Source organism: Garra rufa, chromosome 19, assembly GCF_049309525.1.
Source record: "Garra rufa chromosome 19, GarRuf1.0, whole genome shotgun sequence".
Taxonomy (NCBI): Eukaryota; Metazoa; Chordata; class Actinopteri; order Cypriniformes; family Cyprinidae; genus Garra; species Garra rufa.
This window is the reverse complement of record NC_133379.1, coordinates 42204941-42232440: the sequence shown is the minus strand read 5'-3', so window position 1 is coordinate 42232440 and position 27500 is coordinate 42204941. Positions and strand designations below refer to the sequence as shown.

At 37.7% G+C, this 27500-nt stretch overlaps 1 protein-coding gene across 3 annotated transcripts; it reads left to right on the top strand.

Moving 5' to 3' along the window:
- Window positions 1–2598: 2598 nt before the first annotated feature.
- Window positions 2599–27465, top strand: lhfpl2a (LHFPL tetraspan subfamily member 2a). Of its 3 annotated transcripts, none has more exons than XM_073825029.1 (3): window positions 2599–2755; window positions 21963–22577; window positions 26774–27465. In XM_073825029.1, exons 2-3 carry the CDS (start codon window positions 22157–22159, stop codon window positions 27028–27030), a joined length of 678 nt encoding a protein of 225 aa, XP_073681130.1. In that variant the 5' UTR covers window positions 2599–2755; window positions 21963–22156; the 3' UTR covers window positions 27031–27465. The 3 variants fall into 3 exon arrangements, with proteins under 3 accessions (XP_073681130.1, XP_073681132.1, XP_073681131.1); XM_073825031.1 differs by lacking the exon at window positions 2599–2755 and adding an exon at window positions 17469–17488; XM_073825030.1 differs by lacking the exon at window positions 2599–2755 and adding an exon at window positions 17469–17513.
- Window positions 27466–27500: the final 35 nt, after the last annotated feature.

Sequence of the window (27500 nt, the reverse complement as noted above, 5' to 3'; positions counted from 1 at the left end):
CAATAAATCTTATTTCAAACAGAAAACAAGATTATTTTTCTTTCCCCATTGACAGATTATTTCGCTTGTTGCAAGCAAAAACGCACTTCATTTTGAGCTTTTTTTTTCTTCTGAAAACGAAATTTTTTTACTTGTCTAGAAAATCTTCTTGATTTAAGAATTTGTAGATATTTTGGCTGGAAACAAAACAAAGTTATCTAAGTAAGAAAAGCATTTTTTATTTATTTATTTTTTTGCAGTGTATGTGCAATACATTTGTGTTTGATTGCAAAAGTACTGTATTACATTTGTGAGTAAATGCAATTCTAAGTAGGAAAAGCATTTTTTGCAAGTTTTTGGGGGGAATGCAATATTTTTGCACGAGAACATAACTTTTGAGTACATCTGAGAAAATGCAAAAGCATTGAAATATAATTTGTCCTCCATCTTCTATTTATTGTAGTGTTCCTCAGAACATCATCTCATGTTGCTCCACATATATCCTGATGATCACACTGTCAGCTTGTGGATCTTTACGTCTCAGCTGTTTCTCCCAGAAAGCATTGAGATTAAACTGAGAACAAATGGAGGCTTTTACCGAAGTGTCCTGTTTCTCCTGAGAGCAGTGTTTGGTAATGTTAGCCGCGTGTCCTCCAGACGTTCCCATCTCAGGAATGTGAGGAGAAAGGCTGGAGGATGAGCTGAGACACAGCTGAGATGTGTGATGACTGTGATGACTGTGAGCTCACGCAGATCTTCACACACCTCTTATTTCTTCAGCTGTGAGTGACAGCGGCGCGGATGATCCGGGATCAGCGGTGGTCTGTCGGGGTTACGGCGGGTGAAGAATGCGTGCCGTCCAAACAAACACACGTCTGAGAGATTACAGCAGACCTGCTGGAGAAAACAAAGATCTTCATGTCCTTCAGAAAGACAAACAGATATGAAGTGTGTTTCAGCCACAGGACATAACATTAAAAGAGTCATTGTAACTTTGTTGTGACAGTTCTGAATTTATAAATGGGATCCTGGAGCACAAAACCAGTCTTAAGTCGCTGGGGTATATTTGAAGCAATAGACAACGATACACTGTATGGGTCAAAATGATCATTTTTCTTTTATGCCACAAATCATTAGGATATTGAGATATTTTGTAAATTTCCTACCTTACATATATCAAAACTTATTTTTTTTATTAGTAATATGCATTGCTAAGAACTTCATTTGGACAACTTTAAAGGCAATTTAAATATTTTTTTTTTTTTGAACCCTCAGATTGCAGATTTTCTATGGAAGCCCGTTTTCAGCACTGAATAAGAAATAAAAAAGGTAATTGCAACTTTTTATCTCACAATTCTGACTTTTATTTTGCAATTGTGAGTTTGCCTTGTGCAATTCTGACTTTTTCTCAGAATTGTGGGATATAAACTTGCAATTCCATTTCTGAGGAGACAAAAAAGACTGTTCACAGAATTGCTAGTTTATATCTCACAATTCTGACTTTATAACTCGCAATTGCTGCTTTTTATCTTACAATTCTGACTTTTTTCTAGCAATTACTAGTTTATATCTCACAATTCTGACTTTATAACTCATAATTGTGTCTTTCTATTTCACAATTCTGACTTTTTCTCACAATTGTGAGATATAAACTTGCAATTCTGAGTTATAAAGTCGATTTCTGAGAAAAAAAAGACTGTTCACAGGATTGCTAGTTTATATCTCATAATTCTGACTTTATAACTCATAATTGCGACTTTCTATTTCACAATTCTGACTTTTTTTCTTACAATTGTGAGTTTATATTTCTTCAATTCTGAGAAAAAAGTCAGAATTGTGAGATAACCAGTCGCAATAACCTTTTTTTTTATTTACTGGTGGAAACAGGCTTCTGTCATTTTTAAGTAGTTGTATCTCAGCCAGATATTGTCCTAACAAACCATCAATGGTAAGCTTATTTATTCAGCTTTCACATAATGTATACATCTTAATTTAAAAATGGACCCTTGTGACTGGTTTTGTGGTCCAGGGTCACACATCACAAGTCTGACTTTCTCAGAATTCTTTGTTATAAGAAAAAGTACAAATTGCTTTTTTTTCTTTTTGTATTTTGTGGCTGAAAAACAAAGAAAAAACTAAACAGAAACAAAATTGTAAGGGGGGAAAACTCACTGCAGTATCTATAACACTTCATATTTACTAGATCGTAAATCATATTTACTAAAATTTCAATATTTTAATATAATAATAAATCTGCAGGATGTGATAAATATTGAACTGATGGATAAATGGATTGCAACCCACTTCAAAATCTTCTTATTTATTAATTTATACGTATGCATTATTGTGATTCTGATACATTAGTTGTAATTTTAGGCTGTATTCAGTCTGTGAGAATGTTAGAGATCTGTGTGAGCTGTAAGCTGATGCTTATTTATTGTGTCTCTGATGGAGTCAGATGTGATGAAGCAGCAGTTTCTGTCAGCATCTGTGGATCATTCAGAACTCAACGCGAAACAATGAGCGACCCTCGCGCTGTTATTGAGCACGCGCGCGCACGCACAGCTGTGAACCCGCGTGGAGGCGCCGGTGTGTTGCCTTGGTGACGGCGGCGAGCGAAAGAGAGAGAGAGAGAGAAGAGAGAGAGACGAGAGAGAGGGGTGTCGGTGAATGAGTGTGTGAGCTCACGGACGGTTTAACGGAAACCTTCGTTTTCTGGATGTTTGAAATCACCGACTTTCTTCCGCGAGACCGTCCTGCTGAGGAGCGCGCGAACGTGAGTAGCTTTTGTTCTCGTTGATTTACCTCACATTTGTACACTTACCTCACTTTCACCGCGCTTTCGCCTCAGATTAACAGAAACACATCGGATTAATTATATTTAGAGAAACTTAATGTCGCGACTTCAGTCAGAAAGTTGCTCGTTTGAATCGGTTTGTAGGTCTTTTATCGTCGGTGTGTCCAGAACGGAAAGTCGTGGCAGCAGAAACGACGAGTTCCTTCTTTCTCTCTCTCTTTCTCTCTCTCTCTCTCTCTCTCTCTCTCTCCATTCTCCGGATTGAAAGCGGTTTGATTTGCTTTAACGTGAGATTTACAGATGTTGTCGGTGATTAATCTTTCTTTTGGTTAAAAGTCTTTGCTTTAATGTTTCTTTTCTTTCCGTGAGGAGGATCGTTCAGGTTTACTCATTCAAACTGCAGCCGAGATTCGTTTATCACAACAAATCACTTTATTTGCGTTATTTCATTCAGAAACATGTGTTATGGCCGGATTGTGTAATAAAATGAACGAAAATCTCGTAGTTTTATAACGAAGCAGCATTTTTAAACCATCATAGACACCATAGCAGAAACATTATTCTGATTTTGGCCACATTCTAATGAGACAACACACTGACAGTGATTTATACAGGGACAAACTGACTTTTTAGACATTTTCAGTCCCCATTTTCAAACTATGCTGGTTCATTTTTAATCATAACTCATTTTGGAACTGCAGTGATTTGTTTTTGATGTAAAATGATTCACCTTAGAAATGTATTTCTGAACTATGATTCATTTTAGAACTGCAGACATTTGTTTTGTATCTATATTGTTTCATTTTAGAACTCCAGTGATTAATTTCTGAACTACCAATTCATTTTAGTACTACTATGATTCATTCTCAAACTATAGTGGTTCATTTTTAGCTATAATAACTTATTTTAGAACTGCAGTGATTTGTTTTTGATGTATAATGATTCACTTTAGACATGTATTGATTCATTTTTAAATATAATGATTCATTTTAGAATGGCAGTGATTCATTTGAGAACTGTAGTGATTCATTTCTGAACTACTGATTTATTTTAGAGCTACAATGATTCATTCTCAAACTATAGTGTTCATTTTTAGCTATAATAACGTATTTTAGAACTACAGACATTAGTTTTGTATCTAGATTGATTCATTTTTTAACTATATTGATTCATTTTTAAATATAATGATTCATTTTAGAATGGCAGTGATTCATTTGAGAACTGTAGTGATTCATTTCTGAACTACCGATTTATTTTAGAACTACAATGATTCATTCTCAAACGGTGGTTCATTTTTTTAATCTATAATGCATTTTAGAACTGTAGTGATTTGTTTTTGATGTAAAATTATCCACTTTAGAAATGTATTGATTCATTTCTGAACTATGATTCATTTTAGAACTATGGGCATTTGTTTTGCATTTATATTGATTCATTTTTTAATGATATTGATTTTAAAAAATGATTCATTTTAGAACTGCAGTGATTTGTTTCTGAAATGTAATGATTCTTCAGAACTATAATATTTCATTTTTATAACTGCAGTGATTCATTTTGGAACTAGTGATTCATTTAAGAACTGTATTGATTCAACACACAATTATACCATCACTGGGTGGATTGTGAAATAATGTAAATAAAAACGTGGTGAAATCGCATGTTGTTGTATATGTATGATGAGAATACCGTGGTAAAACAGTGTGAAACTTTAGAGGAGATGCACGTGAGTCTTTTTCTCCAGTTATTCTCATTGCTGGTTAGGAGAAATAATTCAAGTGTTGATGAGATTTTATGAATCAAGAATGTTTTCAGCCAGTGACATCAAGTCATTTATGTTTATAATGACACATCTGTATTGTGCATTTCTGGTGATAATTACTTATTTTTCCCAATTCAAACACAATTCTGTCAGATTTTAAAGGCTCTATAAAGCATTATAAGGATAATGCTAGATTTTGAATCATATTTTTGGTTGAAAACAGGCAAAGTGGTGTATTTTTAATAATATTGCTGCTTTAGGGAATAAATAAAAGTAAATAAAAAAAAACAGCATAACATTGATTACTTGTGACATTTTGAAGTAGAAAGACTGCATTTTATCTTAAAACATTAATCATCTTTATTAACTTTGAAGATCATTTTTTTAGGACCCAGCTGCGTCCCACAATGCCTTGGGCCCACAGTTAGACTGACTGATCTGGGCTCAGCGTGATGTCTTTTTTCCTGCGCTGGCCCTTTAAGGTCTGTTTGAGGTTAGCTGGTTTACCAGCGCTCGATCATCAGTGAACGTTCACTTTATGGAAGCTAAGAATAAGAGCGCGGACGGTCCTGCCGCTCTGACCATAAAAACACAGACGCTTCATTACAGGCCGCTCAAGCCAAGAGAAAACACACGCGTCCGTCTCATGCGCTGCCAGCACTCTGAACGAGTGGAAACTCAGAGGCGAGTTTTCCTGCGCTGTTTGTGGGCCGTCAGGTAAACACTGTGTGCTGTTTGGATCTCAGACCACACAGTCTGTCTGTGCCCCACTGCTGCCGTTCCTGACCTAAATGTGTCCGAATCCTAGTGAGATGCCTACATAGACAGCATTTCAAACCATCATAGACAGAGACATCATGCTGACTTTGGCCAAATTCTAATGAGACACACTGACAGTGATTTGCAGTGACTTTTCAGACATTTTCAAAATCATAACGATTTATTTTAGAACTGCAGTGATTCATTTCTGAACTATAGTGGTCCTTTTTTAACTATTATAACTCATTTTACAACTGCCATGATTTGCTTTTGATATATAATGATTCATTTTAGAAATGTATTGATTTTTCCTGAACTAAAATTCATTTTAAAACTATAGAGATTTGTTTTGTATCTACAGTGATTCATTTTAGAACTGCAGTGTTTCAATTTAGAACTGTAATAATTCATTTTAGAACTACAATGATTCATTTTCAAACTATAGTGGTTCATTTTTAACTATAATAACTCATTTTAGATCTACAATGATTCATTTTCAAACTATATTGGTTCATTTTAACTATAATAACTCATTTTAGAACTGCAGTGATTTATTTCTGAACTATAGTGATTTGTTTTTGATGTATAATGATTCATTTTAGAAATGTATTGATTCATTCCTGAACTATAGTTTATTATAGAACTACAGGGATTTGTTTTGTATCAGTAGTGATTCATTTTAGAACTACAATGATCAATTTAGAACAGTAGTGGTTTATTTCACAATTGTAGCAGTTAATTTTGTAAGTGTAGTAATTAGTTTTTCAGAATGCTTGCGTAGTGTTTCATTTTTTAGAGTACTCCACGTATTGTGTGGTATTCTACAGTAAGATCATCTGTAATGCGAGCCAGAGTGTGTCTGTGTGTGTGAATGTGAAACTCGAGACAAACGCAGTGTTAAAATGCTAATTGAATGTGTGCTGGAGGTCAAAGGTCAGACACCGCGGTTTGCAGCACAGCTGCCGACGGAGCTCATCAGCATTAAAACATGTAGGTTTGTGCAGGAGAGTCGCAGACACACGGTTCAGACCGACGGGAATCTGGATGTGGCCGGTTCTGTTTAAGCGCAGAAGGGTTTTAAATGGGTCACATTACGTGCTGGAGTTTCCATGCAGCGCTCCCAAAAGGAGCATGTTTGATTGAATTAAAACCAGCCGAGCCGCGCTGCCTTCAAATCAAGCCCAGAGCTCTGAGCGCTGGCCGTCACACGTCTCTCACACACACACACACACACACACACACACACACACACACACACACACACACACACAGAGAGAGAGACACAGAGAATGAGTGTGTGTCCGTCTGATGTCAGGTGACCTGTAGATGATCGTCTTCATTGTGGTGTGTGTGTGTGTGTGTGTGTGTGTGTGTAGTGTGTAGGTCGGTGTTCAGGGTCTGTGCTGTAGTGCGGGTCAGTCATGCACACTGATAAGATTAGTGCTGTAGTAAACCAGTCTCTCGTTCTTATCTCTCTCTCTCTTGCTTTTAGTGTGTGTTTTTCATCTGTGCTGCATCAAGCAAATTCCTCCTGCTCTCTCTCTCTTTCAGTCTTTGTCTGTCCCTCTTTGTCTCAGTGCGGTGTGTGTTGTCCTCATGAGCTCATGCTGTGTTTTCTGTGAAAGCAGCGGGGTGTGTTTTAGGACGGAGGAGGTTCAGCTCACCCACCCGAACCCCCGCACACTTCAGGACAGTTGTTGTCTGTCTTTGTTCTCAGGGGACGCTTGTGCTCGGGGCCCCGCAGGAGCCGCCTGTATTATTCATCTCTGCGCTGAGCTCTTGACCGTTTGTGTTCACTATATTATTCTGTAGTGCAGACACACTCGAGTGTGATCCAGTCACCATAATGTGATGTGTTAATAACCCACAGCTGTATGCAAATGAGCGGCCGCACTGGCCAATCACAGCTGTGTGTTTTCATGATTTTCATAATTAGAACTGCATTGATACATTTTCTAACTATAGTGATTGATTTTAGAACTATAGTGATTCATATTAGAAATGTAGTGATTCATTTTAGAACTAGAATGATTCATTTTAGAACTATAGTGATTCATTTTGATATTAGTGATTCATTTTAGAACTATAGTGATTAATTTTAGAAATGTAGTGATTCATTTTGAAACTATACTGATTCAGTGATTCATTTTGAAACAGGTGATTCATATTAGAACTATAGTGATTCATTTTAGAACTGCTGTGATTAATTTTAGAACTGTAATGATTCTTTTTAGAACTGTGATGATTCATTTTTGGAACTATAATGATTCATTTAGAACTTATAGTGATTCATTTGAAACTAGTGATTCATTTTGGAACTGTATTGATTCATTTTAGAACTATAGTGATTCATTTTAGAACTATAGTGATTCATTTTAGAACTGCTGTGATTAATTTTAGAACTGTAATGATTCTTTTTAGAACTGTGATGATTTATTTTTGGAACTATAATGATTAATTTAGAACTTATAGTGATTCATTTGAAACTAGTGATTCATTTTGGAACTGTAGTGATTCATTTTGGAACTGTAGTGATTCATTTTGGAACTATAATGATTCATTTTAGAACTGTAGTGAATCATTTTAGAACTGTAGTGAATCATTTTAGAACTATAGTGATTCATTTTAGAACTGAAGTGAATCAATTTAGAACTATAGTGATTCATTTTAGAACTTATAGTGATTCATTTGAAACTAGTGATTCATTTTGGAACTATAATGATTCATTTTAGAACTGTAATGAATCATTTTAGAACTGTAATGAATCATTTTAGAACTATAGTGATTCATTTTAGAATTATAGTGATTCATTTGAGAACTGTAGTGCTATTCTTTTCTTTAGCTGAATGTCATGTGATCATTTACTGACATGTTTTTGTTAGATTATTGAAATATTACCCTAAATCTGAGAGGGACTTTTACTTAGAAACTATTGTATTTCACAGGGTTTGGCAAAACGTGGAGGAATTTCAGGACACATTTGAGTCAGATTTCCTCAGAGGCTCATGCGTGTGAGCTCTGGATGTCTCCCAGTGAAGGTCAGAGGTCGCTGAGAATGCCTGATATCTCTGTGATATTTCTCACTGGGGTTTGTGGGAATGTTTGGATGATTGTAGAGCAGGAGAGAATGAGCTGAAATCACTGACAGATCGACAGACGGGCAGTTTTTTTCAATGGGTTCAGTAGTTCAGTGTGTCAGTATGGGTGTTTAAACAGGAAGCACTCTTTCAGGAGACAGGAAGTGCTCTGTAAAGACTTGTGGTTATTTTGAATCCATCAGATGAAGATCAGTAACGTGATCAGATGGAGTGTTGATGTTGCGTGCTTGTAAACACATAAGAGAGAGTGTGTGTGTGTGTGTGTGTGTGTGTGTGTGTGTGTGTGTGTGTGTGTGTGTGTGTGTGTGTGTGTGTGTGTGTGTGTGTGTGTGTGTGTGTGGATCAGACTGAAGCTTCTAGAAGGGTTTCCTCCAGAACCGTTGAAGGTCCATGTGGCCAGCAGCTCAGTTCTGCTGTGTGTGTTTGATGTGAGCTTAATGGATGGTGTGTGTGACGAGGGGTTTATTATTCTGGGTTCTCACAGCATGTGTCTGTACAGCACATCCATGAGCTCTAATCAGTCCGACAATCCTTCTGCTGTCTTCTCTGGACTAGTTTGTAATAATCAAAAAGCATGTTTAATCAATTGTCTTATAGCATTTTATAAATGTAACGATTTATTGCAATTTTTACAATAGAATAATAATTCTATTTTCTGTTCAATTTCTATTACATTTTCCCCCCTAGATTTTGTGTTTTATGATTTAATGAAATTTTCAGATTTAATCTCAGTTTTATTGTCAAAAGCAGTGGTATACAATGGAATTAATAAAACTTTAACAGTTTTATCACCCTTTTAAAATGTTTTCAAATGAAAAAGTGTGTGTGTTAGTGCTGTCAAATGATTAATTGTGATTAATTGCGATTTAAAATAAAAATTTTTGTTTACATAATATATGTGTGTACTATAAATATACACACATTTATATATTTAAATAAATATGTTTATATAGGAAAAATATTTATATATATATATATATATATATATATATATATATATATATATATATATATATATATATTACATCAATTATGTGAATATAAATATATATATTGAAATACATGGAAATATTTTCAAAATATATACTGTATGTGTGTGTAGCTATATATGGGTCAAAGGGTTTAAGCATAAAACAATAAGTGTAATACTGCTTTAAATAGTTTTTTCCAAAAAAATATTAAAAAGTTTTCTCTTTAATTTAATTGCATTTTTGTTTTTGTTGTTCTGAGCAAAAAATAAATATTATACATTTTCCCCTCATTTACAGAAGACACCCACTAAAATGTCAGGCACATTTACAACGAAAATCAATTTATGACACATTAAAAGGCAAACTTTTATCCCAATTACTAATTAGTTGTAATTCTACAATTGTAAAATTTGCCACTATCCTAGGTTTAGTCATTTAAAACACAATAAAATATAATATGCTCCGTTATTGTTAAATATATTTGAATATGTACAAGTCAGAATGAGCATGTTGTTTGAATTTTGACATAAATATTGTTACACTGAAAGACAATCTAACATTATTTCAACCAAATCTTGACATTTTGTTCTCCATAGAACTTATTTGTTATTCATTTTCTTTTGACGTGGACATCTTAATGTCTTTGACCTATATACATAAATATACACAGTATACAAACATATATTATGTAAACAAAAAAAACATTTATTTTGGATGTGATTAATGATTTGACAGCACTAGTGTGTTTATTTACACTAGTCCCTAATGTGATTTTTCTTTTGAAATGAATAAATTAATTCAGCATTTGCCAAATTCTGTGGCATTCTGTGTTTCAGAGTTTCTGACTGTATTCTGCGATCGTGTCTGTGTTTATCACGGGTCTCTAGTAGATGTGTGCGAGTCTCGTGTGTGTCAGATGAGTCTCATTACAGTCAACAGAGATCAACAGTATTCCTGTAGCTCAGACTGATAACATGCAAACATGCAAACCATGAATGCAATGTTAGTCGCTTTGGAGAAAAGCATCTGCTAAAGTACGACTGTGTCAGATTGAGTCCGGCAGATATAAGAATCTATAGTGCCAGATTTCACTGATATTATTCTCATGCATGTGACGTGTGTGCGTGTGCGTGTGCGTGTGCGTGTGTGTGTGTGTGTGTGTGTGTGTGTGTGTGTGTGTGTGTGTGTGTGCATAACTGTGTGCAGATCTCTAATGGACTTAGGGTTAGTTTTCCGTTTGATCTTTCGGGGTTCGTGACCCGTGACGTCCTTGTGCCGTGAACCGCGTTAATCAACTCAATTGTCCTCGTGTTTGACACGTTACGCCTGACGGGCCGCTGTGTATTGCTGAACCTCTCAATTGTCGTGACGTGACGCCTGCTTTAGCGTGTGTGTGAGTGTGTTTCTCAACACATTTGTATTTGAATGAACGTGAAAGATCTGTGAAGACCTAAAACACGTCTGGGTCACATGTTCAGGATTGTTTTGAGCTGAACTGAAGCGACTGTGTGCGTTCAGTGTGTTTATGTGATCAGGTGTGTGTCAGTGTTTCCTGTAGGACACAATCGTACTGTAAGACGAGGAAGCGGTGTGTCATTAATGAACTGAACGTCATTTAAGTCGTTTCCATCGGTCCAGCTGCTGTGCTGTTTAAGGGTCCGTATGGCGCGTGTTTGATGATGTGCCACGTTTGGACACAATGGGACGCGTGATGTTGTTCAGAGCCCACCTGCCTTCCTGCTGAACGGTGGAAACCCCCTCCATAACAAACACCCTGAAATAGAGGCGCTGAGATCAGATCAGCTCTTCCTCTCGGAGTTCACTATAAGTACACACTACAGTCTGCTCACTGCTGAGTTCTCAACCAGGAGCCTGAGACCCTATAGAGCATCTAAACTGACTGTTCCTCTGATATGTCTGCTGTAATAACACTTAAAAATATGATATAAGTTATACATCTTTATGTTTTAGTGGGCATTTCACATTTTTGTTAATGTAATGAAATGTAAATAATTTTAGGACTTATTGGAGTGTAAGTTTGCTGAGGCCTCAGGGTGACTTAAAGGATTATTCCACTTCCAGAATAAATATTTCCTAATAATTTATCCACCCCATGTCTTGCTTCAGTTGCAAAGAAATTAAGTTGAGGAAAACATTCCAGGAATTTTCTCCATATAGTGGACTTCAATGGTGCTCAATGGATTGAAGGTTAAAATGTAGTTTCAATGCAGCTTCAAAGGGCTCTAAACGATCCCAGCCAAGGAATAAGGGTCTTATCTAGCAAAACAATTGGTTACGTCTTTTAAAAATTAGAATTTATATACTTTTTAATCTCAAATGCTGGTCTTGTCTATGTCTCTGATACGCATGTGTCCAGTTCAAGACAGTTAGGGTATGTTGAAAAACTCCCATCTTATTTTCTCCTCCAACTTTAAAATTATCCTACATCGCTGCAGAAGTACCGACCCAGTGTTTACAAAGTGAACGTGCAAAGAAGATCAAACACCCTTCACAAAAAAGGGTAAAACATCAATGTTGGACGATTTTGAAGTTTGGAGGAGAAAAAAGGAGTTTTTGGACATACCCTAACTGTCTTGAATCTCGCAGTGCTACACAAGACAAGCATTTGTGGTTAAAATGTATATAAATATTAATTTTTCAAAGGAAATGACAGCCCTTTGAAGTTGCACTGAAACTGCATTTTTAACCTTCAATCTGTTGAGCACCATTGAAGTCCACTATATGAAGAAAAATCCTGTTTTCCTCAAAAAACAATTTATTTGCGACTCAAGAAAGAAAGAAAGACATGCACATCTTGGATGACAAGGGGGTGAGTAAATTATCAGGAAATTTATTTTGGAAGTAGAGTAATCCTTAAAAAGTATTTTAAGATGAATATGTTATAAACATTAATATTATAAAAACTAATATTAATGAAACAAATTAAAGCTATTAAAAAACAACTTACAAAACATTGAAAATATTTGATGATGTTACTAAAATGACACTGATATTAATACTATTATTAGTAATATTTTAATCATTATTATTAATACAATTATAAAACAAATTATAATAAATATGTTAAAATAATCCTTTTTTTTTAGATTTTTTTCGTTATTATTATTATAATTTTTTTTTTTTTTTGTCTGTAATCACAAGACAACTAATTGCTATTTGATAACTACGTCAACACTCCCAGTTTCTGTACATAAAAATAAATCAAACATATGCGTCTTTTTAATCATCGTTACAGTGGAAGTATCAGATGAAGAATCGTATTTATTTTGGGCCTTTGAATGTTGTGCTGGACAATGAGTCAAAGTGATTGAGAACAGCTGCTTTAGACGCTCATGAGGCAGATCAGCACCGACTGACGTGATCCTTTAGTGTGAGTGTGTGTGAGAGTGTGTGTGTGAGTGTGAGTGTGAGAGTGTGTGTGTGTGTGTGTGTGAGTGTGTGTGAGAGTGTGTGTGTGAGTGTGAGTGTGAGAGTGTGTTTAGTTCTTCATGAAGATTTTCTAAAACAGACGTCATTAAACCCAGAATCTGTGACGCTCGTTAGTGTAAACCATTCACTGCTGGTCAGTGCTTGCTTCATTCTCAGAGATGTTCAGTAAACACAGGGTGTTGATGTGACCCACTTCCATCAGCGGGTGAACGTTAAACTTCTTGGCTCCGCTGATGATCCTGATGAGTGTGAGAACAGATGAGCTGAGACTGAATGCGGTCAGTAGGTGAGCTGGACAGCAGATTCAGGTCTCGTGTGTGAGTGTGTGTGTGTGTGTGTGTGTGTGTGTGTGTGTGTGTGTGTGTGTGTGTGTCTGTGTGTGTCCTGCAGCAGGAACAGATTAAACTGACAAACAGTGGTTCTGAACAATAGTGCTGCGGATATCCTCCTCCTGCTGCAGGGGCTACTGGGAGCTCCAGAGGGTCAGACTGTCGGAGATCAGGCGCTTAGAGCCACACACACACACACACACACACACAGACACACACACAGACACACACAGACACAAACACACACACACACACACACACACACACACACACACACACACACACTCACACTCTCTCTCACTGTGTGCGGCTCCAGTGGGAGTCTCTGCTTCTGCTTGACCACCCACTCAGACGTCTGCTGTTCTCCATCATGTGACCCGAGGAAACCAGGAAGTGGCCTCTTCAGGCTGATTGATCTTCAGCTCCACACATAAACACTGCAGTGGATGAGTTCAGTATGGAGCTCCACTAATCATTACAGTTAGTGTGCATTACACAGTATAAGCATGTCAAAGCATGGTCACATGACCGTCACATGTCCTCAGTTAATGCAGTGAGGGGCGTCCAGTGATCGTCTCAAATAAATCATTAACCAGAGGCGGACAGTAGTGAAGTATTTTTACTCTGCTGTTTCAAGTGTCTTTACTTTATCAGTGTTTTTCTTTAGCAAACTTCACTTCACAACATTCCAAAGCAAAATATTTTACTTTTTACTTCAGTACGTTGTATTAAATATCATTTAATACTTAATTACATTAGAAATCCAGTACTTTCTTACTTTTACTCAAGTAAAAGTAATTCAAAGATTTACTACAAGAAAGTTCTAAATTAATTAATGGTTAAACGGTGAAAAAAAACTTTTATATATAAATGTAGTGCAAGTATGATGTTATGCTTTGGAATGTAGCTCAGAAAAACACTCAGATAAAGTACAGATACTTTTTTAAATTGAGTAAAGTAAAAAATACTTAGTTATAGTACTGTCCACCTCATTCATTAACTCACATCAGCTTTATTTATAAAACACGTTGTTTCAAGCAGATTAACAGAAAGGTATTAAAAAAAATAATAAAACACACAAAACATAATTTAAAGAAATAACAGCTAAACCGATTTATTTATTGTTAAAACAATAAATTCTTAAAATGTTAAAGTTTCAATTGATTGGAGGTGCCTATTGAATAAAAAAATATTAAACCAAATATAAATGGAAGATACAGAATTTCAGAAAAGTGAAGCATATCACAAAATAATTTGTTATACTTTGTTGTTAAATTGGAAGAGTTTAATGTTTTTAATTAATTTGCTTTTTGATTGCTTTAATTTAACCATTCAAATTTAGAAAAAAAAATCTGATAAAAGGGAGAAAACAGAGTTCATAGGGATTGATATTATAGTCAGACACATTGATTCTGATTGGCTGATGCAGCTGGTCATCTGGGTGTTTTATGCACACATGTGACCCTGGACCACAAAACCAGTCACAGGGGTCAAATTTTGGAAATTGAGCTTTATACATCATCTGAAAGCTGGATAAATAAGCTTCCATTGATGTATGGTTTGTTAGGATAGGATAAGATTTTAAAAATCTGGAATCTGAGAGTATAAAAAAATCAAAATATTTAGAAAATCGTTATTAAAGTTGTCCAAATGAACTTCTTAGCAATGCATATTATTAATCTAAAATTAGATTTTGATATATTTATGGTATGAAATTTATAAAGTATCCAAATGGAACATGATCTTTACTTAATATCCTAATGATTTTTGGCATTAACAATCATTTTGACCCATGCAATGTATTTTTGCCTATTGCTACAAATATACCTGTGCTACTTAAGACTGGTTTTGTGCTCCAAGGTCACAAATGAAGTTCTGTTGAAGCATTGATGGCATGTCAGTTAGAACGGATCTGTAGCTGCTGTTCTTCATCATGTGACCTTCAGCCAGTCTCTCCTGAGGCATTATGGGAGCTGTTCACCTCTCAGTCGCAGGTGTTCTCCCAGCTGACCCCGTATGGAATAACAGCGCTCCTGGTTTTCCCACGCTCACGATCCGTGGAGTGAACTAGTGAAGTGTTTAGTGAAGTACTAGCACTTCCTGTGATGACAGCAGATGAAACCCAAACACGCTCTACATTTGTGGTTTGTTGTTGTGATGGATTGTGGGATGAGTGTGAAAACATGCAAATATTAAACCGGTTGCATGACACATTAACGTCTGCTTCTGGAAACTCATTCAGCATGAGTGTGTGTGTGTGTGTGTGTGTGTGTGGGAATGACGGAGGCGTCTGTGGGGCTCGTGCCGGTGCTGATGATGACATCAGTGGATCGCTCTGCTGTTGTGATGTTATGATGAGTTTCTCCTGGTTACTCTCACACTGAGCTGCTGGATTGATTGTGTTTGGCTGCGTTTCATCGCAGACCCTGTGTGTGTGTTTTATCAGCCAATAATCCGCTCAGGGAAGGGTTGCCATGGAGTTTGATCCAGTGAGCAAATGTGTGTGTGTGTGTGTGTGTGTGTGTGTGTGTGTGCATTATAAACATGATCTCACTGAACACACGTGTGCATGAGGGCCGTTTTTCCATGAGCATCACGGCCGTTGTGTGCTGGTCAGGAATCATCATTCCACGGAGCCAGATGGAGATAATCAGAGTTGATTTCAGCTGATCTCAGCTCAGATCTCAATGTGTGTTCACTGCAGGAGTGACTCTGAATCAGTGCAGGAGATTCATGTGAATCTGTTCATATTACAGATGAATGAGCTCACGCTGTTTCTACAATATGTGCCTTCATATTTCATGCAAAGCTATGTAACAAGTGATTTGTTTTATGTTTGCTGTGGAACAGAACTCTCTTTAACTATTTGATTATTAAAGTTCACTTCCAGAACAAAAGTTTACAGATAATGTACTCACCCCCTTGTCATCCAAGATGTTCATGTCTTTCTTTCTTCAGTCTTAAAGAAAAAAATTTCAGGAATGTTCTCCATATAGTGGACTTCTATGGTGTCCGCGAGTTTGAACTTCCAAAATGCAGTTTAAATGCAGCTTCAAAGGACTCTAAATGATCCCAGGCGAGGAAGAAGAGTCTTATCTAGCGAAACATTTATAATTGGTTATTCTCTAAAAAGAAATGAGAAAAGATTTTTGTATGTTTCATACCTCAAATGCTAGTATTGTCTGGCTCTGCGATGCGCATATGTACTCTGTGTATTCCGGTTCAAGACAGTTAGGGTATGTCGGAAAACTCCCATCTCATTTTCTCCTACAACTTCAAAATCACCCTACATCGCTGTTTTACCCTTTTTTATGTAAAGGATGTTTGATCATCTTTGCACATTCACTTTGTAAACACTGGGTCGGTACTTCTGCAGCGATGGAGGACGATTTTGAAGTTGGAGGAGAAAATGAGATGGGAGTTTTCCGACATACCCTAACTGTCTTGAACAGGAATACACAGTGTACACATGCACATCCCAGAGAAAATAACCAATTGTTTCTCTAGATAAGACCCTTCTTCCTCGGCTGGAATCATTTAGAGCCCTTTAAAGCTGCATTTAAACTGCTTTTTAGAAGTTAAAACTCACAAGCACCATATAAGTCCACTATATGGAGAACATTTCTAAATGTTTTCCTCAACAAACTTTCTTTACGACTGAAGAAAGAAAGATATGAACATCTTGGATGACAAGGGGGTGAGAACATTATCTGTACATTTTGATTTTGGAAGTGAACTTCTCTTTTAAACAGAATGTTACTTGAATCATTTTGAAGTTGTGTAGTTAAATGTTTGTTTTTATGTGCGTAAGTGTTAGGTCTGGTTTAGTGTTTGTTCCAACACTCATCAGTGTTTGTGTTGACGTGATTTTCCTCTCATCTCCTCTCTGTTTCTCTGTTTCTGTCATTCCCATCATTCAGCAGCTCAGTAATCAACATAAATCAGCACTCGGGTGCGGCGAAAGGGTCAATGTGCACACGAACATATAAAATATGACACGTATGCTCATGAGTTTCTCAACCTGTGGCGTTATCACAGGAGTTCTGTTCGGATGATCATGACGCAGATCTGAATCATGTGATCAGGGTGGAGATGTTCATTGTACAGAGTCACAGTTTTATGATCGGATGAAGGATGGGATGATGAACTTTAGCAGCGTTAGACTTTAGACAGCAGGACTTCATCAGCTCCTGCCACACTGTGTGTTATTATAACCCAGATTCAGCTGGAGACGGGCCCCGTGGGGGCGGAGCCTGTGGTGGGTGGGTGGGTGGGTGGGGCTAAAGTGATGACATCACTGCAGCAGAGTGTCATTCACACTGAGAAGTGAATGAGACGACACGCTGGTGAGTTAATCAGAGCTGAAACCAGGTATTTACCTGAGTGTGTGTGAGTGAGAGAGAGAGTGTGTGTGTGTGTGTTTATTATATTTGTGAGGGTCAAATGTCTTCACTTATGTAGTAAAATGTCTTAACGAGCGGCTAGTGAGGACACTTTATCTGTCAAACCATGTTTGTATTTAAATCTAGTGTTTTGCGCTTGTTTCTGTGAGGGTTTGTTTAGGGTTAAACAGAGAAAAATCATTAACCTGAGAGGAAAACAATAGCCGTCTGTGAGATGAGCTCCGTAATACTGTATAGTGAAACAAACATGTGTGACTTTCATTTGTGAAGAGCTCAGGATGTATGAAGCTGATCTCTCTCTCTCTCTCTCTCTCTCTCACACACACACACACACACACACACACTCTTGTGAGGTTTTTATCACTCATCACGCTGAAGTCAGCAGAGGTCAGAGGTCAAGGCCTTTCAGAAGGTCATGTGATCTGAGCATTTGGTTTCAATTTCTCATTTGTGTGTTTCAGACAAAATGAGGCCTTGTGTTTATACCTGCATGGAGCCACTGAGTGTGTGTGTGTGTGTGTGTGTTCAGGAAATCCTTCTTTTCCATTGTGAAGTTGTTTTGTTTCAGTTGATCTTGTTAGTGGTGTGTCTTTGTGTGTGTGAGTGTATTGCACACATATGACCATCATTATTTCAAGTTGGTCTTGTTTCTATCTAGGGGTTACTCAAATCAGTTGCATAAAAGCTCATTTGAGAGCAAACAAAGTTAGTCAGACTAGTTATAAGAGCTGTGTTTTTGCCACTGGCTGCTGGTCAGTTACTCATAGGACACTTCAAAGGATTAGTTCACTTTCAGAACAAAAACTTACAGATAATGTACTTACCGCCTTGTCATCCAAGATGTTCATGTCTTTCTTTCTTCAGTCGTAAAAAAATGTTTTTTGAGGATTTTTTAGCATATAGTGGACTTCTATGGCGTCCGTGAGTTTGAGCTTCTAAAATGCAGTTTCAATGCAGCTTCAAAGAGCTCTGAACGATCCCAGCCAAGGAAGAAAGGTCTTATCTAGTGAAACGATCAGTTATTTTCTAAACAAATTGACAATTTATACACTTTTTAACCTCAAATGCTGGTCTTGTCTAGCTCTGTGATGCGCATGTGTATTCTGTGTACTCCAGTTTAAGACAGTCAGGGTATGTCAAAAAACTCTTCAACTTCAAAATCATCCTACATTGCTGTTTTACCTTTTTTTTGTAAAGGGTGTTTGATCTTCTTTGTATGTTCACACTGGGTTGGTTCTTCTGCAGCGATGTAGGACCATTTTGAAGTTGGGGAAGAAAACAAAACCCTAACTGTCTTAGGCCCCGATCACACCGAACGCGTCTTTAAGTTCTAAAAACGCGAGCGCACAGCACTGCCTTTTTTTTAAGTGACGTTTTAAAAAAGAGCAGTGTGCTGTGGTTTTTTATGTTGCTAGGCAACAACCAAAACAGCTGTCCTGTCAGTCAAATCAAAGGATTATAGTGCGAGCGCTCTAAAATCTTTGGTTTTTGCTGTTAAGTAAACTGTTAGGAGAAACCCTAAAAAAATACAGCTCTGGGTTACCCACAACAGACACCAAAAGTTTCTCCTCCATTTCTTGCAGTCTCCGGACTTTTTAAGCAACGGTAAACTTTCGTCACCACAACAGAAGGCCCGCCTCTCCATTCATTCGATTGGACAATGTAAAAAAAACGCGAATGACGTTGGGCGTTTTTCCGCTCAGAGTTGCTTTTTTTTTTTCAACTTCAGGCGCTCAGAGCGCTTCTGCAAAAACGCGAGGCGCCGGGGGCGCATAAGCAGCGCGCAGAACGCTCACTGCCAACAGAAAACCATTCAAAAAAGGTGCCTCTCGCTGCAAAAACGCGTTCGGTGTGATGTGCATTGCAAAGACGAGACAAGACGAGCATTTGAGGTTAAAAAGTATATAAATTGTCAATTTGTTTAAAAAAAAACAAATGACCCGTCTTCCTCGGCTGGGATCATTTAGAGGACGGCACCATAGAAGTCCACTATATGGAGAGAATTTCTGAAATGTTTTCCTCAAAAACATAATTTCTTCACGACTGAAGAAAGAAAGACATGAACATCTTGGATGACAAAGGGGGTGAGTACAGATCTGCACATTTTTGTTCTGAAAGTGAACTAACCGTTTAAGTGACCGAGTTCGAGGCGTTCTAATTACATCTGGTCAGAAAGCACAATTAATGCAGCTGTTTATGAGAGGATGAACTCGTTAGCCCGTTCCTCATCATCCCCTGTGCAGCGCAGGAGTGATAAATACTCCGATGAAGCGTGGTGTGCTGCTGCAGTGACTCATGGGTGTTCGGCTGGTTAACCCCTGACATCATCCACATGTGTTTGTGGTCAGCAGTCATCGAGACTCTCACAAACACTGATGACAATCACAGAGCAGAATCCATCCGCATCAACATCACACTCGCCCTGAGATCTCGTCACGTCTCAGTTGTTTCTCCTGGAATCACAGCTAAACCGACTGAAGACACGCCATTGTATTTATCATCACTGTCAGATCAGCTCAGAAAGCTCTATTGGATTGTCAGAAGCGTATTTGTATTAGAAAACAGTTTAGAACAATTGAAACAGAGTCTGAACATGCAATATGGAAAAAAAAAAATATGATTCTAAAACAGAGATCATGTAACATATAGACTAAAGAGTAAGTTGTGTTTATTCTGAATATATTTTGTTGAGTTCAGGTAAATATTCTTATTCTCATTTTGTTGATTTCATATTTTGAACTCATTTCCACCACAAAATATAACTGTGACTTATATCACAATTCTGACTTATCTCACAATTGTTGTTTTTTCTCTGTAACAATTTTTTTTTAGTTTATTTCTTAAAATTCTAAGTTTACATCTTACAATTTTGTTTCACAGTTGCATTGAAAATGTCAAAATTGATATAAAAATTGACAATTACCTTTTTTATTTTTTTATGCTGTGATGTAAACAAAAACAAATTAATTATAAATATAAACCAGGGCTCTATGCTTACTTTTCTTTTTAGGAGCACCTTCTAATCAGTAATCAAAAGTTCTGAATATCATTTCCATTACGAGGTGATATTTGACTTCTTAAAGTGATTTACAGGAGAATTTAGTTTTTACCTTTGTAATGGCATTTTCCTAACTTTATTAACAGTATGTCATCTTTTATGTCATTTTTTTAAATGTATATTTTATAAGCTTTTTAAATTTTCTAATTAAAACAACAGAATAAGAATAAGTTACCAATCAGATGAAATCAGTTTTAACAAAATTAATTTGTACTGCAGAGGTGGCACAGAAGAACACAAAAGTGTCTTGTAGGTGTATTTATATGTTTAATGAGGCTTAGAGCTGGCACGAGTGCAGTCAAATCACTGATTTAATTACTGAATGATTCATTCATTTGATTCATTTGAACGGCTGATTCATTCAGGAATAAAGCAAGTGATTGTCTTAAAGGTGCAGTGTGTAGATTTTTGCGGCATCTAGCGGTGAGGTTTAAGATGTCGTCATTTTAGACAGCAAAGAGTAATGAGGTTTCTTTTAAAACGTAAATTAGGGAATTAGATTTACTTAATAATTCAATAAAACGATGTTATTGTGAATATTACAGTTACTTGTTCATCACTGTGTCAGTGTTTTTCCGCTAGAGCAACAGTGATGAAACGCGATCTGTTTGTCCGTTTAGGGCTACTGTAGAAACAATATGGCGACTTCCATGTGAGGGGACCCACGGTGTATGTAGATATAAACTGATAATTCTAAGGTAATAAAAACATAATGGTTCATTAAGTAAGGTCTTTATACACACCTGAAAACATAGTTATGTATACTATATTGCATTTCTGTCTAGAGATCATCTTAAATATTACACATAGCACCTTTAATGATAGGAAATTGAATCATTTGACTCACTACGAAGCAGTTGTGACTTGTTTCAAACTATTTTTAATGACGAAATCAGGCAATAGTCAGACAATGTACGTCGCTTAATATTAACTTCTTGTTTATTTAACTGTTGTATTAAATCGATATCTCATTTACAAACTCCCTTAAAATCATTAAAAGCTGTCACTCATCTTAGTTCATCACAATCTCACAAAGTTCCATTATAATCAACTGAGCTCTCTCCACTGCACAATCAATCTCTTATTTACACTCTCTCTACACTTTGTTTATAAAAGGATTTGTGAGATATGTCTGTGATACATTATTTAACGCGGCAAAAAAGCTCCCCTCAGCGTAAACATAAATATGCTGATGGGATCAGTCGCACTGCTGCTCCTAAATATTTTTTTTTATTGTCGCACTGTAGAGCCCTGAAAACTCAGGATTCTGGGAAAGAAAGTCAAAATTGAGAAATTCAAACTCACTGTAAACAAAGCCAACATGTTTTTAACTGCTGCATTCATATTTTCTTCCTGCAGTTTGTGAGATGATGGTCAAACATCCGCACTAAGATGTAGAATCCAGACGAGGAGGAGGAAGAGAGACAGAAAGAGGAAGGAACTCGCGTCTGAACGACACACTGAGAAGAGAGAGAGAGAGTTGTCCCGGCCTCTCCGCTCGCCCACACGACACACCCACGGATCCCTGTGACCTTCGACCTCGGCCGCGCACCATGTGTCACGTGATCGTGACGTGCCGTTCGATGCTGTGGACGCTGCTGAGCATCGTGGCGGCGTTCAGCGAGCTCATCGCCTTCATGAGCACCGACTGGCTGGTGGGATTCCCGCGGACGCCGGACGCCGTCTTCTCTCCGCACGGGGCCACGGCAGCGGGCGAGGCGTACCGGCCCACCCTGGGCATCTACGGCCGCTGCATCCGGCTGCCCCACCTGCGGCGCGGAGTCCTGTGCGGCCCGTACGCCGTGCACTTCGGAGAGATCGCCAGCGGGTTCTGGCAGGCCACCTCCATCTTCCTCGCCGCCGGGATTCTGCTGCTGTGCGCCGTGGCCTTCATCTCCGTCTTCACCATGTGCTTCCAGAGCATCATGAAGAAAAGCATCTTCAACGTGTGTGGACTCCTGCAGGCCATCGCAGGTGAGACTCTCACACACACACACACACACACACACACACACACACACACACACACACACACTCACTCAGAGACACACACACACTCAGAGACACACACACACACACACACACACACACACACACACTGTGTTCACTCCAGAGTGCAGGATGTTGATGGTTGGTGTGTTACTCTAGAACAGTATGCAGGTCACATGGGATGATGAGATCACTTCATGTGTTTTCCAGAAGATTCCACTGATGTGTGAGTCAGTTTGACCTTTTGACCCTGAGGAGAGTGAAAGAGCTGATGGGTATTTGAGGGAATGCAGCTTGTTGACTTTGTGATGACATCATGTATCTGCTGATGCTCTGTGTGTGTGTGTGTGTGTGTGTGTGTGTGTGTGTGTGTGTGTGTGTGTGTGTGTGTGTGTGTGTGTGTGTGTGTGTGTGTGTGTGTGTGTGTGTGTGTGTCTCTGAGTGTGTGTGTGTGTGTGTGTGTGTGTGTCTCTGAGTGTGTGTGTGTGTGTGTGTGTGTGTGTGTCTCTGAGTGTGTGTGTGTGTGTATCAGGTCTGACTAGGGTTGGGTATCGTTCACATTTTTACCGATACGGTATCGCTATCTGAAATGCGGTACTTTACTCTTTGTGTAATAACAAAAAACATTTATTTCAGTGAAAAAAATATGTCCAAAACTCTCAAGTTTAATATTTTGAGCAATAGGGCCCTACAATCTTTTTTTTTTTTTTTTTTTTTTTTTCAGAAATTCTTCTGTGTTTTAATTTTTGTTTTAATCAAATGAAAGCATTAAACTTATAAAATCAATTAAATGGAGATGCTTTTGATTATTACAATTTAATGGAATCATTAAAATAGAATCCAGAAAAGAACATAAATCTGTAAAACTCAATTAATTACACAGGTTTTTTGATTAAAAAGGAAAATGAAAACAGAAAAAAATGAATTTTGAAATAAAACAGATTTCATTGGTCCCTATAATTATATTATTTTAAATGGGTTTAATATATAATGCAGCCTTGGAAAACAGTCTAATAATGCATTTTATGGATTCTCGTCTGTGAAATGTGCCACTTCCAGTATTTTGCCAGTTACTTGATGCGGGCAAAATAAGATCGAGGATTTCAAAAAATTGAATACTTGATTAGAATCGACGAATCGTGACAGTCCTACAAAGGTTTACTGTTAAAATTAATACATGGAGGAAAAATTGTGTGAATATTTCTTTAAAAAAGTCATAATAGTAATTGTATTATTTTTTCTAATTAAGTGGTTAATCTGGTTGTAATATGTGACCCAGGACCACAAAACCAATCACAGGTGTCCATCTTTGACATTGAGATTTGGCCGAGATACAACTATTTAAAAATCTGAAATCTGAGGGTGCAAATATCAAAATATTGAGAAAATCGCCTTGCAGAAAATCGTTGTGCAAATGAAGTTCTTGGCAATGCATATTACTAATCAAAAATTAGGTTTCGATATATTTATGGTAGGAAATTTAAAAAATATCTTCATGGAACATGATCTTAATATCCTAATAATTTTTGGCATAAAAGACAAATCTATAATTTTGCCCTGTACAATGTATTTTTGGCTATTGCTACAAATATACCTGTGCTACTTAAGACTGGGGTCCAGGGTCACCTGTTTATTTTTATCATTTAATTGTTTTATTTAAATTTGACAGAAAATGGAATATAACAAGACTTACATTATACTGTATAAAAGTAACACAAGATATATTTCTATTTTGACAGTTTGCTGTGTGTATAGAGTATGATATGATGCTAGTTTTCTCAAATGAACCAGTAAAAGTCTCATGAAGTGACTCTCACAGCTGCTCTGGAGATTGATGTGTTCATGTCGTCATTTAGTGAGACGTAGAGACCGAAAATGACTGCAAACGCCATGCGTGCTACAGTATTTGTGTAGTAAACAAAACTGTCCCATTCATACACACAGAGGCAAGCCAAACATGCAGGATTCATATTTAAAGGTCTTTTTGCATTTTATTATTCACAGACACTAGTCCATACCGTGATTCAAATTAAGTGATTTATTCATACAAAAATGGACAAATTCCATAGCATTCCGTACTATAGTGTAAATTCCTTTTTTATGAATGGACTCCTCGATCCTGTCTGTGTTTTCACCCTAGTTTGGCCCTAGAAATGTAATCACACTTCAGAGCATTTCAGTTTAACATACTCGTCCAGATGTGTTCTCAGATACCAGAATTTGGCACTGATTGATTTAATGTCAGAACACTTAAAAGTAAAAGTTCGGTACACAACCCAAGGTCTGATGTGTTTTCTTGTCTTTCTGAGCCTCCCTAAACATGAGGAGGAATCTCTGTGGATTGAGAAGATCATCAGAGAGTGTGTGTGATTGATTAGTGTAGACATTGCGTCTCATGTAGATGTTCAGTGATGAAGCTGATGCTGTTGTCTGATGGTTCTTCACCTGTGACCCCTTAAACCTGTAAGGTCAGAGGTCAGGATAATGTCTTGAGTGGAAACACAGGTTTGGGATTCAGAGAGATTGACAGATCCAGCACTGCTGCAGTGAAACATGTGAGTAAGTGAGAGAGAGAGAGAGTGTGTGTGTGTGTGTGTGTGTGTGTGTGTGTGTGTGTGTGTGTGTGTGAGAGAGAGAGAGTGTGATGTTCAGGTGTGTGTGTGTGCAGCTTTGAGACCTTCAGACCCTCAACAACATGTGGAAAGAATTTATGACCTACTTTCATTTCCTCACATTATAGCAGACCGACACAAACACACTCACACTCTGAGTCTTGTGTTATTGGTCAGATAAAGCTGTGATTTAAACCGTGATCTGTGATTGGTCGCTTCATGTGTCAGTCAGATGTCTCTTCCTGTGTAAGTGGGCGGATGTTAAAGGGTTAGTTCACCCAAAAATGAAAATTAGCCCATTATTTACTCATCCTCCAGGAATCCTAGGTATACCGTATGTCTTCCTTCTTTCAGACAAATGAAAAATGATCCTGACACTTCCAAGCTTTAGAATGGTTTGGGTGTTTCTCTTCATCAGTCAAAAACAAGGCCAATAAAGGGCATCCATCCATAATAAAAAGTGCCTCACATGGCTCCGTGGGTTGAAGCATGGGTTGGGCAATATATAAAAAATTTAAATCTCATTTTTTTTTTTTTTTTTTTATGATTTTTGAATATTGTCTCGAAAATGTAACTACTACATGATTCAAGTAACCTTTTCTTTATTACGCCTCTAGTTAAAGAAAATTCTATTCCAAGTGCAGCACACATGAAGTTGTCAACATGATGCAAATGTTAAACAAATCATTTGTTAAATATCTTTGCAGATAAGATGCATTACTACAACTACATCCTGTACAAACTTGTCTTATACATATTATATGTTCAGAAATAATATGAGGAAAATGCTTTAAAACAAATGACTGAAGGTATAAGATGATACCATAAATACAAAACATGTAAAACACAAAGTTAGATGTACATATAGTTATGTAAGGTGTGTGTAACAAATTGTGTTAAGTATGTGTATATCTCTACTATGTGTTTCCTAATATATCTGTATAACGGCATCTTTACAGAAGGTACCAGCAGAATGTTTATAGATAAAAAGGGAGGGGGAGAAAAAAAAGGGAATAAAGGGGGAAAATGTTAATGTATACAAAAAAAAGAAAAAGGACAAAAAAATATATATATATACAGACATAAACAAAAAAAATAGTTTGTTTTAAATCAAAATCAGAGATGATAAGTCTTGTTTTTATGTGAAACTGCTCAAAAATAAAATGAGTTTAAACTCAGAAATATAAAAGCAATGGGCTCAGAAACATAAGCTTCATTCAGAGAAAAAAGAAAAAACAAGTTGACAGATAGCTGTTCTTGAATGTTCTGGATAAAAATACTGAGGAAGAGGTAGATGTTTTGGAGTGTGTGATTCATCAGAGCGTCTGCTGGAGCGTCTGGGCCGCTGGTATTTTTGCAAATCCACTCATAGAAATGGAAACTTGTTGTGTGGAGTGGATTGTCTTGGTCTTTGGAAATGAAATGTAAATCAGACAGAGCTGAGCAACTGATCACGTGTCTGTGAGTGTGAAAGCCCTGCATGTAGTGTTTGCTCATTGACTTCCTGTAATGATGGGTGGGTTGTCAGTGTTCCAGTGGTGTGTTAACGTGTCCTCCGTCCGTGTGCAGGTCTGTTCCTGATCCTGGGTCTGATGCTGTATCCCGCCGGCTGGGGTTCAGATAAGGTGCAGCTGTACTGCGGTCAGGACGCGGCGCCGTATCAGCTGGGCCTGTGCTCCATGGGCTGGGCGTTCTACACGGCGCTGGGCGGCACCGTCCTCACCTTCATCTGCGCCGTGTTCTCCGCTCAGGCCGAGATCGCCACGTCCAGCGATAAAGTGCAGGAGGAGATCGAGGAGGGCAAGAGCCTGATCTGTCTGCTGTGAGACGCTCGTGGGAGCCTGTGGATTTGACTTCTAGTGTCCGTTTGTGGTGTTCGTCGCGTCCGTCTGATGTAAATATAGCTGTATATAATGTAAATATGATCGTGAAGGATCGTGGGTTCCCGTCGCCCAGAAACCACTGCGCCGCGGCGCTCCGTCTCGTGTGTGAGGAGACCATTGTGAACGCTGAGTTGCTGAATCTCATCCGTGAGCATCTCTTCCAGTGCCAAAATCACACCATCCTGATGCCTTGACACCTGAGACCCATAGAACCAAAGACTGTGTGTGTGTGTGTGTCTGTATGTGTGTCTGTATGTGTGTGTGTGTGTGTGTGTGTGTGTGTGTGTGTGTCTGACTGTCTGTCTGTATGTGTGTCTGTCTGCTCTAGTTCACTAGTGTTCACCAACATCTCTGCCAAATAAAGAAGCCATGACTAAACACAGGCGTCGCTCCGCTGTCTGTTTTTCACTTGA

Bases quoted from the DNA above. Each gene is read 5' to 3' on its own strand.
- lhfpl2a (XM_073825029.1), top strand. From the start codon at position 22,157: ATGTGTCACGTGATCGTGACGTGCCGTTCGATGCTGTGGACGCTGCTG. The intron at 22,578-26,773 runs GTGAGACTCTCA...GTCCGTGTGCAG, and splicing joins ACTCCTGCAGGCCATCGCAG to GTCTGTTCCTGATCCTGGGT.